The 12,524-nt window shown below is 37.6% G+C and overlaps 1 protein-coding gene across 1 annotated transcript in view; it reads right to left on the bottom strand.

The window, feature by feature from the left end:
- Positions 1–12,524, bottom strand: part of CCDC148 (coiled-coil domain containing 148) — a 306,036-nt gene that overhangs the window by 50,054 nt on the left and 243,458 nt on the right. Inside the window, exon 12 of the mRNA XM_043991473.1 lies at positions 1,829–1,947. Within this exon, the coding sequence (XP_043847408.1) occupies positions 1,829–1,947 (119 nt within the window). The remainder of the gene's footprint in view (positions 1–1,828; positions 1,948–12,524) is intronic.

Genomic DNA, 12,524 nt, shown 5'->3' with positions numbered 1-12,524 from the left:
AGATCTAATTCGGTATAGCCAAAGAGAAAGAAAGCAATTTTCTTTCTTAGCAGCCTATGTGAAATTTCTCACCACCATGCCATTGTCCAAATGACTAAGAGGCACCCCCCCCCCCGCCCTGTTCTCCATCTGCCACCATACTCATTTCCCAGACACAAAGAGGCTGATCCTCAACAGCTTCTCCTAGAAGCCATCTGTGAAACAGGAAGCAGGGCTATCTACACACACAGCTCCAAGCTAATTGGCTGGTAGCTCTGATTGACAAGTCCCATAGGTGGTTCTATAGATGTAACTTCTGGATGCCAAAGTCACATGGTCTCTAAATCACATGCTTTCTCCTCATGGTGGAGCTTCCTTATAGTATCTTTACAGCAGGGGTGCCATTCCAATTCTCAGAGCATGAAGGGGTGAGGAAAACGTTGACCCTTCAGCTTTACTTGCATAAATCATTTTACCACTGTTCCATTAAGTGCCAATAGACAAACTTGGTAAATGTGTATGATGATTGATGTACATTCATATAACACATGAAGATGTATGCTAACCAAAGGAATCTTTCAATATCATGGAGAATGGAGACAACTGTCATAGTGGAAAGTTCTATTTGGGAGACTTCAGTTCTAATTCTGGTTGTCATTTATAACCTGTATCACCTTAGTCAAATCACTTAACCTCCCTGGACTTCAATTTCCTCACCTAAAAATGAACATCTTGGACTAGATTCCCTTTAAGGACATTTTCAACTCTAAATCTACAATCTTATGAAAAACCAAGTTAATGAAGAATGCCTACTGTGTAAATTATGATATACTTTTAGATGGACAACTTATAGACCTGGTTCATCAACTAGTATATCTTGGACAGATAGAGCAAATGGAAAATTAACTGGGCCCAAAATTGGATTGGAATAAGGGAATAAGCTATATTATATTTTATAAATTGTACTTTTAGTGAGCACAAGGTTTTCCCTAAAATAAAGGCCCATATTTCTAATGTTCATATTCTTCCACTAAAGCTATAGAGCTATGTCATGAAATACCACACTCTCTAGAGTATTAACGTTACAGAGGTCATACGAAGGGTGAATGCCAAGCATGAGCAATATATTACCAATGAAGAATGGCACAGGGCAAGTGGCATAGAGAATGTCACCAGAAAGATGTATGACTAGAAAAGGAAGTAAATCAGTCATTTTGGAAAAACCAGGGATATCAGATGGGCAGGCTAAGCTTTGTACTAGTACCCATAAAATCTACAGAGTTGTAGAAGTTCTCCAAAAAACTGGGTAGATCTATGGACAAACATGAACTACAATCACACAGGATGAGTCATCATGAATGCATTGTGATATATACCATTGGAGAGTGAACCCATATCAACAAGCTCATAAAGCAATGAAATTAGAAAAATTATGCAGTAATAACCCCATGCTTTTCTCTGAAACAAAGGTCCATCTTTTTAACATCAATATTCTCCTGGTATAAGCTGGCACTCAAATATTATAAAAAAAAACTCTTTAGAAATGTTTTCATTTTTTCATGAAACATGACTATTTCAGAATCACAAAGATAACTCAGGAGGGTAATTGGGAAATTTTAAAAGCCCTATATATGAAGCTCTGAGTATACTGGAATGAAAACTTCTAAAAGGATATAATTACAGTTGTTCATTAAGGGAAGAAATGTCACACAACAATAAAAAACAGTAATGTATAATAAAAAGCTCTCTCCTAAGTCTTGGATATCCTAACACATCATAGTAGAATGTATTAAAAATCACCACTACAACCAACCCTTTCCCCACATTTTTAATGCCTTTTATCTTTTACCTTTCTTGGTCTTTCATTGCTTGCTCAGCCATTATTTTCCTCACTTGTTCCAGGCGCTGAATATCTCTCTTTTCTATTTCTTGCCACTTCTGCTCTTTTTTAGCCCAGTATTCTTTGATCTAGGGTGTAAATGTTATATGGCATTTAATACCAACAATATGTAAAGACAGAACACTAAGGAGGAAAGCTGGGACAGCATTATCCTTTGGGTCATGTAGACAGGATTGAGTTTAAATGGCAATTTGTCTTTTTGAGTTTCATATCTTCATCTAGAACTGAGTAGCAACTAGAAAATAAATTAAAACACGAGAATACAGAAATCCAGATCGAAAACTTCTGAGGTAGAAATGTAGTTCATGCTGGGACCTTGGGTTTTCATCTCTGGTTAATAAAATTGACTTTCAGGGAACCACAGTAATAGAACAGCATTGTCTCTAAGGTTTATGACCTACTTGTTGCCCAAGAATATTTTTATCCTATTATGGCAATGTATTTTTTAACAAATATAGCGTTAAAAACTATTATTACTTTAGAAGCATGATTTTATTTATGCTAATGGATAGCAGGATGTTGAAAGCTTTATGCTTTAGGGGAAGTGGCAGGAGGTAGGTGGGAGGAAGGAAGAAAAGAAACAATGAGCAAGCTGAGGTATATAGTGGTTGTGTGTTCTGTGGTATAATAAAGGCCACATCTGACAAGTTCAGAAGGGCGATGATGGTAATGAATCCAGCAGGCAAGTTTCTCCTTCCTCCTCTCAAGATCACACGTCATATCAGTAGAATTTAGAGCTAAAAGTACCTTACAGATCATCCATGACAACCTTCCTCATTTTAAAGATGAGTAAGCTAAGGCCTAGAAAGGTTAAACGATTTTCATAAAGTCACACAGATAGAGAGTAGCAGAGGAAGCATTTGAACCCAAGTGCTGTGAATCCAAATCCAATGTTATTTCCCCTGTACAGTTTTGCCTAATTTGCCACCGGGCCGGAACGTACAAGCATCGCTCCATTTGGGTGCTCCAACTGCCCGTGCCTATGATGATGTCTGTATAAGAGTGGGAAGATGTGGATTACTTGGTAAGATTGTAACAGAGTGGATGAAGGGTTCTGGACACTTGAATTTGAATCATGCCTCAGACATTGTTGGCTGTGTGGTCCTGGGCAAGTCACTTAATCTTGGTCCCAGGTTCTTCATCTGTAAAATGGGAATAATAATAGCACCTGCCTTATGGGGTTGCTGTTGTGAGGATCAAATGAGATAAAATATTATATGATTCTTTCCAGGCTGTAGTTGCTACTCTCTGTGCTACATGACTTGGCAGATACGTGCAAGTATTTTTCCGCTCCCACATCAATTATAATTTTAAAGCACTCTTGATTAGACTCCCAAGACTCTAGGCAAATATTTTCCCCAGTCTTTGTTAAATGCACTCCTTTCCTTCCCAAGAATCCATTATTTACATATGTTAAGCTACAATCTAAAAATCCAAATTCTATTCTCAGACACCAAGACAGCACTTGCCTTGCCTTTTCTTTTGGGAATTTCCTCCCTTCAATCAGCAGTAGTGATCTAAACACCAGCCATGACATCATCTTCAAGGTCTTTAGTTGTTTTTCCAGATCTTCATAATCTTTAAAAATGTTTTCTGGGTTCTCACTGGTCCCTGTATAAACCACTTTGTCCCCATATGAATCACTAGAAATGGTGAGGTTGTCATGTCTGATGAGTATTTGGAGGCTCTCCAACAGGTCCTAGATGTCACAGGAAGATAGTGGTCCTGTTTGTTGTTTAGATTGACATAACAAATAGCTGCCTTGGTAGCCCTGTGTAGGGAGTTATCAACCTCTGCTACTCTTCTCATCTTCTGCTGACTATTGTTGAATGACAGCTCATCTAGTAGAAGATTTCTCTTCACCTCCATTCCCAACAGCACCATTCCTGGAAGCACAAGAAACTGCTTCCTTTAAAGATGGCCCAGCCTCTTCCTCATGCAGGAAAGCCTCCTACCTTTATATGGAACTACATGTTTAGTGGCCTTCAAACTTCTGGGTGTCACATTTTTCTTCCCTCAAATTCCTGACAAAAAACAAGAATTTCCCTGCCTTTTTACATCTTCCCCCATTTTTATTTTTCCTGGAAGAACCTCTTCTCTTCTTTCAAGGGATACTTCATGCTCTCCACTAACCTGGAATATTCAGTAGAAATATATTCTTGACAGACCTTTTAATTTCCTATTGCTCTAGCATAGAAATTAATCTGTAATTTGGATATGTGTGGGTATTACATATCATTGGAAAAAAAAAATTCTGAAGCTCCCTTCAAAATTTGCCATAGTTACTCAAATGTGTCCAATAGAACTTGGCCTTCTTTCTGGTCACTCCCTTGAGTTTTAGAATTCAAGACAGGAATATGAGATCCAGCCAGCACATTTCACCTTATCCTTATCTCTTGGCTCTCTACAACTATTTGGTGTGTGTTTGAGGAAAAAGCAAGGAGGTTTTCTTAATTCATTAACAGACATAGAGATGAAAGATAAAATCAATTACCTGATAAAATATGTACATATCATTTCATCTAGCCATTCTACTTCAGAAGTTCCTTTCTATACTCTGGGATGCTAGACTCTGACACCATTAGAGGCCAGTGTAACTATGAAAGGTATTTTATCAAAACTAACCTGTTAAGGTTATCATAGTAGGATAGATCAGTTCTAGAATTTCACTAAGCACAGTACTACTTTATGGGACCTTCAAAGACTAACTCAGGGTCATGACAGTGTAGGAGGAAATATCCACCAAGCACTACTTATAGCTCCTTTAAGATCCAAATTAAAATCAAGATGGGTAGTATTTAACTAGCACTACAGGAAATTTATTTAGATGCAAATATTAAATTCATTTGCTTTTTAGATTTTAACTATATGTTATTTTATAGTATTCCAATAATAAAGGATTTAGAGAGTTAATGGAAGTAGTAGAGAGATTAGATTGCATTTCTGTTGATGACCAAATAAGTTTTTCAGAAGAAGCATATGGTTGAGGGGGGAGGGGAATAGAAACATGCTCTTATTATCCCCTCTATTGCTTATTGGATGGAAGAGGTTACTCTTATTTCACAGTTCCATATTTCGTTTATCCTGGAAAAGTTGTGCCAATAAAAATGTAAATAACCTGCAGAAACTTCTCTCCTTATATATTCATAAACCAAACTACTCCTTACTCTACTACAGTTTTCCAAAGAGCTTAAGAACATTTTATAAACTGGCTTACTTTTATAATCTTTCAAACAATTTGTTTCTTATTAAAAGGGACTTGCCAGCAAGCATCATTTTCTCTGCTATTAAAGTACATCAAAGTCTAATAAGAAAAAAACCTCGACTATAGCTACACAACTGTTAAATTATATTTTTTTCATCGCTACTTCAGGCTCAGAGAACTACTGTAATATAGCATGAAGTAGAAATTGCTTTTCACACATGAAAAAGCACAAGGTTAAGGTTAAGACATTATAACCAGGGAAGAGTTTGGACCATGATTTCAAACTATTTATGTTATGTTTAACCTATGAATGAAAGAACTTCAATTTGTATGTCTCTTAATGAATTCATTTCTACAGCATTAATGAATTCCTTGGATTTAGTGACATAACACAATCAGTCAATTGTTAAGTCGGTATTTATTAAGTGCCAATTATAGAGCAGGCATTATGCTAAGTGCTAGAGATACAAAGAAAGGTAAAAGACAGTCCCTTGTCTCAGGAGGCTCATAGTCTAAGGGGGGAAACAACATGAAAACTATGTTCAAACAAGCTATAGACAGGATAAATTGGTGACAATTAACAGAGGAAAGTTATTAGCATTAAAGAGGATCAGGAAAACTTTCTTGTAGAAGATAGAATTTTAGCTGAGACCTGAAGGAACTCAGGGCAACCAAAATATAGAGATGAAGGGGAACATTATTACAGGCATGAGAGACAGTCAGTGACAGTGGCCAAAGTCTGGAGATGGAGCATGTTGTGTGAAGAAAAGCAAGGAAGCCAGTGTCATTTTATTGGAGAGTATGGGGAAAGGGAGGAAGCAGTAAGGTATAAAAAGACTGAAAAGATAGGAGGGAGACAAGTTGTGAAGGGCTTTGAATGCCAAATGGAGGGTTTCATGTTTGATTCTGGAGGTGATAGGAAGTCACTGGAGTTTATTAAATAGGAGGGTGACATGGTCAGATCTGCATTTTAGGAAGATTAATTGAGGGCTAAATAGAGACAGACCAGATTGGGGAAAGACTTGAGGCAAGGGGAACATCCAGTAAGTTATTGCAGTCCAAGCATTAGATGATGAGGTCCCATACCAGCATGGCAGCAGTGTCAAATGAAAGAAGGAGAGACATACAAGAAATATTAAGAAGGCAAAATCAACAGGTCTTGGTAACAGATTGGATATTGGAGTGAGGGAGTATTGAAAGCCAAGAATCAGAGACGACAACTAAATTATGAGCATAGGGTAACTGAAAGGATTATTGTATCTTTGGGGATGATGGGAAAATTAAGAAAAGAAGAGGGTTGGGGGTGAGCTTTTTTGGACCTTTTGAAGTTAAGATATCTATGGTTCATCTAGTTTGAGATGTCTAATATGCAGTAGAAGATGTGAGTCAGAGGTTTAAAAGAGAATTCAAAGCTGGATAAGGAGATCTGGGAATCATCAGCAGAGAGATGATCATTGAAACCAGGGGGACTGATGAGATCATTAAGCAAAATAGTGCAGAGGGAGAAAAGAAGAGGGTACAGGACAGAGCCCTGAGAATACTGACTGTTAGCAAGCAAGACCTGGACAAAAATATAGCAAAGAAGACTGAGAAGGAGTGGCCAGAAAGATAGGAGAACTAGGGGAGAGCAGTGTCATAAAAGCCTAGAGAGATTATTAAGGCAATGAGGGTGATGGACAGTGTCAAAGGCTGCAGAGAAATCAAAAAAGGAAGAGGATTGATTTTTTTAAAAAGGCATTTAATTTGACAATTAAGAGATCAATAATAGTTTTGGAGAGAGCTGTTTCAGCTGAATGATGAGATCAAAATCTAGACTGAAGTGAATTAAGAAGAGAGGGAGAGAAAGGAAGTAGAAGTACAGATTACAGATGGCCTTCTCAAAAAAATTAGCCACAAAATGGAGAAGAAATGTGCAATGATGGTAAGTAAAGATGAATGGATTGTGGGGGTTTTTGAGGATGGTGGAGCCATGGGCATATTTGTAGATAATAGAGAAGCAGGCAGTAGGCAGTAGGCAAAAAAGATTGAAGATAACTGAGAGAGTGGAGATGATAGGGGGGCAGGTTGCCAGAGGAAACAGAAACGAATGGGATCCCTTGTGCATGTAAAGGTGTTTGTGCAACAAAACATAAACCACATATATTTCTTGAATCCAGTTAATAGCATACACTAGTTAAAACACACAAGCTAAAGCACATTTTAAATTTTCTCTATGTGTTCGTTGAATTCAAGAACCACATGCAATCTAAAGTTTCTCTGGTTTTGGCTTGAAATACACCGAGAAAGAAAATTTTAAATTTGCCTTGTTAAAATGTTACCCAAGGGGCAGCTAGGTGGTGCAGTGGATCGAGCACTGGCCCTGAATTCAGGAGAACCTGAATTCAAATCTGACCTCAGGCACTTGACACTTACTAGCTGTGTGACCCTGGGCAAGTCACTTAACCCTCATTGCCTCACCAAAAAAAAAAAAAATGTCACCCAAACCTGTATATTGAAGACACGTCTACTTCCTCCTCCTCCCCCCCCAAAAGAAAACAACTTTAGTCATTTAATAGTGTTCAAAATCCTCCTCTGATGCCTCATCATTGTGTGGACGTCGTCTTTAGTTTGTGAAGTCTGTTCCAGTGAAACACAAGCTCTAGAAATTCCTAAAAAGTTGAAAAAGATTGATCCAAGTAGAGGTCCAGCAGTGTACCTTATATCTGTCATCTGAAGACATAGCTCAATTTGGGGAGATCTGTCACCAGAGGGTTAGGAAACAGATTGTGAACTTTTTCTGTGTTTGTGTGATAACAATTCATTAAACTATCTGTTGCTAAAGGACATAATGATCATGATCTGAAGAAACGAGTAAGCCTTGAGATAATGAATTATTTGGAAATCACTCTCCCATCCTATCGTGATCTGACACATTTGTAAATATGTATCATGAAAAGTCTCATTAAAATGAAATTTTATTTCATCCTGGAAGGGGTCAAATGGTGTCAGATTGTGAGACACCTGGTCAGAAAACAAATACCTCACAGAATAATAATACTTTTTGATGTATTTATATGGCATTTTCCAAATTTCAAAGCATTTTCCCATACTATTATCTCATGGGATCTTCAAAATAACCCTATGTAGTGAGTAGGGCAGGCATCAGTATTCCCATTTTTAAAATAGATATACTGAGGATCAGGAAAGCTGAGTAACCTGCTCATGGTGAAGCTTAATTGGCTCCTTATTCAGCCAATAAGAAGAATTAAGAACTTTGACCCTGTGATTACCTCAAAAAAACCCAAAAGGAAACAAAACAAAACTGTCTGGGTCACCATAGTTTACGCATTGCCTACTATATATCTTATAATTAATAACATCAATGTAACAGGCTGAGTGTGGTATGAATTGCTTAAGTCAAGGATTGACTAATGTCTTGTAATTAATTTCAATGTTAATCACTTATCATTTTATTACATCTTTCATTATTTCACTGAGTTCTCATTACACAGAACCTCTTCATTCTAATTTTGGTGTTCTTTTCACTAACACTATGCTTTCTTGCCTTCTAGTAAACCAACCAATGAATAATCAGTCTAAAAATCAACAGAGAATGAGAATTAAGTATAAATTATTTGCCATATCTAATTTTAATTTTCTTCTGTAGCTTATGAAGAAAATTTCTTCAGCAGCTTAGGAGTTCAGAGACATTCTCATTCAAGTGAGGGCAATGGAATTGTGTGATCTATAGTGATAAACACTGAAGCTTTCTTTCATCTAGTTTTTTTGGTCCTTTACAAGTTACAAATTTAACATTCTCTTTAATAGAGAGCACTGCATCACAATATACTGATGCACTAAAATAGGTGAAGCTTGTATAGCCTATTAATTCTTAAATAACCCAAGTTTCAAAAAATGGTATCAAGATGTTGAGGTGGTAGCCTCAATTATTTGAAACATGATTCCCCTTCTACCCTGAACATGTTTGTTCTGTTAGATGTTTCCAAAAGACTGGTCACTTTATATAGCCATTTGATTATTCAGTATTGTCTTTATTGAGAAATCCAATACAAATATAAAATGGTGAAGCAAGAAGCCTTTTTCCCTTGTTTTATTTCTAGGTCTGTTATCAGAAATTAGTTGATCTCTAGTGTCTCACTTTTCTCAATTTGATAAGAGTTCAGCATGCAACTGATATTCTCTAGCAGATATACTAAGGTCTTTCCCAATTAAGCAAGAGAGGGGCTGCTAGGTGGCACAGTAGATAGAGCACTGGCCCTGGAGTCAGGAGTACCTGAGTTCAAATCAGGCCTCAGACACTTAACACTTACTAGCTGTGTGATCCTGGGCAAGTCACTTAACCCCAATTGCCTCACTAAAAAACAAACAAACAAACAAACAAACAAAAACAATTAAGTAAGAGAACAACATAACAAAGGGAAGCATAATTGTTTGCATATTTGCCTCCTTACATTCAGTTTAAAGACAGAGACTTGGGGGAAATGTTTTAAGTTCAGATATTTATGTGGAGAACTTCATTTCATCTACTAGAAAACCCTTCCCCTCTTGTCCATCTTTCCAAATTCTATACAAGCCTCAAAACCTAGTTCAAAGGTTTCCTATAGTACCCTATAAATTCTTCTCTGACCTTCCTAGGCTAAAGTGATCTTTGTCTTTTCTAAACTCCTAGAGTAATAGAACAATAACAGACAATCCTGAAACTTATAACTCAGTTACAAACTAAAAAAAGGTACTGTACGTCAAAATAATGTGTCATAGCAAAAATGTGATAATAAAAGTATATATATACATGTACATACATACATACACACACACACATCTGTGTGTTTCCTGACTATGGGCCTGATATCCATTTTATTACATTATTATTTTTTTTTTAGTGAGGCAATTGGGGTTAAGTGACTTGCCCAGGGTCACACAGCTAGTTAAGTATTAAGTGTCTGAGGCCGGATTTGAACTCAGGTACTCCTGACTCCAGGGCCGGTGCTCTATCCACTGCGCCCTCTAGCTGCCTCCCTGATATCCATTTTTAAAAAAAAAGAAATGATGGTGGAAGCTAGGTGGTACAGTGGATTGAGCACTAGCCCTGGATTCAGGAGGACCTGAGTTCAAATATGGCTTTGGATACTTACTAGCTGTGTGACCCTGAGCAAGTCACTTAACCCCACTTGCCTCCAAAAAAAGAAAGAAAGAAATTATGACAATCACTATATTTAACTAAAAATGATGCACTTATGTTATCTAGCACCAAATTTCCTGCTGCATATATAGTATAAGTCAATTAAACCAAGCAATATAGTAACCAATAACATAAAATTCATCTTTATCAAAAAGTTTGTTTTACTTGTATCCATCCCCTACTCAGTACTATGCTGCCTCTTAACCAAAACACTGTTTCCCTGCCTGTTTCCCTGTTGAGTTTGAGGTATATCTCAAATGGTCAGAAAAGCCACCAGAGGTCTAGTGGCCAAGCCCAGGAAGGAACCAGCCCTGAAGAGTGACCTGACTGACCCAGCCCAGGAGTGGCTTGATCTGGCAACCAGTACAACATATCCTGCAAGCAAGGGAGGGGTTTGTCCATTGGATATGCCACATTTGGGAGTGACCTTGATAAAAATGAATGCTTTATAATAATTGTTTTTAAGTTGAGTTCACTCTCCTTAGGGAATGAGGTGCTAGAGGAAGAGCTGAATTCCAGGAGTGAAAGATAGCCTGTTCAAAGGCACAGAGATGAGAGATGAAATGGTGAATTCAGGGAACAGTTTGACTGAAGAGAAGTTATGAGAAATAACCCTGAAAAAGGTAAGTGAGCCCCAGAAGGAAGAAAACTTTGAATGCTAAACAGTTATTTGTATTTTATCCTACAGGCACAAGGAAGCCATTAAAAATAGTCAATAAGGACCATATAGTGGGAGTTAGGGGAGGCATTGTCATTGGTGCAAAGGACAGTCTGCCCTCCCTGACAGAAAGTGGTGGCATAAAACACGACACAGGCTGAGGGAGGACCCTGAGGTATGGGGACAGTAGTCCTTCCATCGCAGCATAGAGGCAACATGGTGCCTTTCATGTTGATACATAGATAAATTTCTAAGATAATTCTCCATTTAACCTGTTCTGGGTACAGCTCTGACAATCGCCAATACCATTGCTTGCCTACTGAACATGAGAGAGGTATCATGAGTGTATTGAATGAGTCTCTTCAATTCATATCTGTGACATTTGATGTTTTAATTTTGTCTGACATATTTGGTTTTGTTATGAAATGTTCCAGCTCCTTTCAGAAGGCAGGCTGTAAAAGGCTGAGTCATGTTGGATCATTAACACAGAAAAAGGTCAGAGAGAGAATTAGGGGCAAATGTCAGATGCCTCCAGTATAAAAAGCAGCTCAGAAGGAAAAATCCAAAGCTCAGAAAAATTAAGGAAGTAGAGCAGCAGCAAAGCTGTTAGCTACATGCTTTCCAGAAGTTGGTTGTTCCATTAGAAAAGGAAAGGTTAGCTCATGAGAACTCAAGAGCTAAAACACTGTTGCTTCTAGGAAGTAACAAGAAAGTGTTAATGTGGTATTTAATGCTTGCAATCAAACTACTTAAAAATAGCTTAAGAAAAAAAACACCTGAACAACAAGCTGGACCAAAACTGTGAAAATAGCCTGGGCTGGCCTGAAGATGGAATAGGATAAATAAAAGAAATTGTTAGAAACTAGGTTTTATCACAGTTAAATGGTACAGTTTGGGTACATTCTACCTAATATTATTAATTGGTTCCATACAAACATGACTTTATGTGATTAATAATGTTGCAGAGAGAAGTTAGTTTCATAGCAACAATGCTATAAATGGAAAGTTCTTTCTAGAGCACCCAAAATGCAGGCTATAAATGCTTACCATCAGTCTTTACAGAGATGTGACACTATAATAAGGCTGGATTGGGCCAGGTGGCACTGGGCAGGGGGGCTGCATTGCTGAGAGACCAGAGGTGTGAATGGCAAATTAAGTCATCTGAGTGCTCTGTGAGGTATGCATCTGGCAGCCAGCAAAATGGGAAAGAAAAAGAAAGTGAGGGCAGCTGACTAAATAAGCAGCAAAGAGTCTGGTGACATCCTGGGAAGGGAACAGAAGAGGAATGGGGTAACTCATTCTCAGGAATACCCTAATGTCTAAATGTAAGATATAAGTAGAGATGATGACTATTGGAGGAGTTTGGATATTACTGCTTTTAAAAATATTTTAATGATGTGTTTTGCCTCTTATACCACTGTGTCTTTCCAACAATCCTTACTCCTAAAAAACTTAAAAAAAATAATAAAGAAAAACAGTTAATCAAGGCAAGCAATTTGTGGATTTCTTAAATCTATACTTTCCCTATCCTGGTTACCACAGATAATTGTAAGTTAGCTTTATAACAACTTTCCAAATCAGAGCCATCAAACTCTAGTAGTTA

This window comes from Dromiciops gliroides, chromosome 3 (assembly GCF_019393635.1).
Source record: "Dromiciops gliroides isolate mDroGli1 chromosome 3, mDroGli1.pri, whole genome shotgun sequence".
Classification (NCBI taxonomy): domain Eukaryota; kingdom Metazoa; phylum Chordata; class Mammalia; order Microbiotheria; family Microbiotheriidae; genus Dromiciops; species Dromiciops gliroides.
This window is presented reverse-complemented; position numbering and strand designations above follow the sequence as displayed.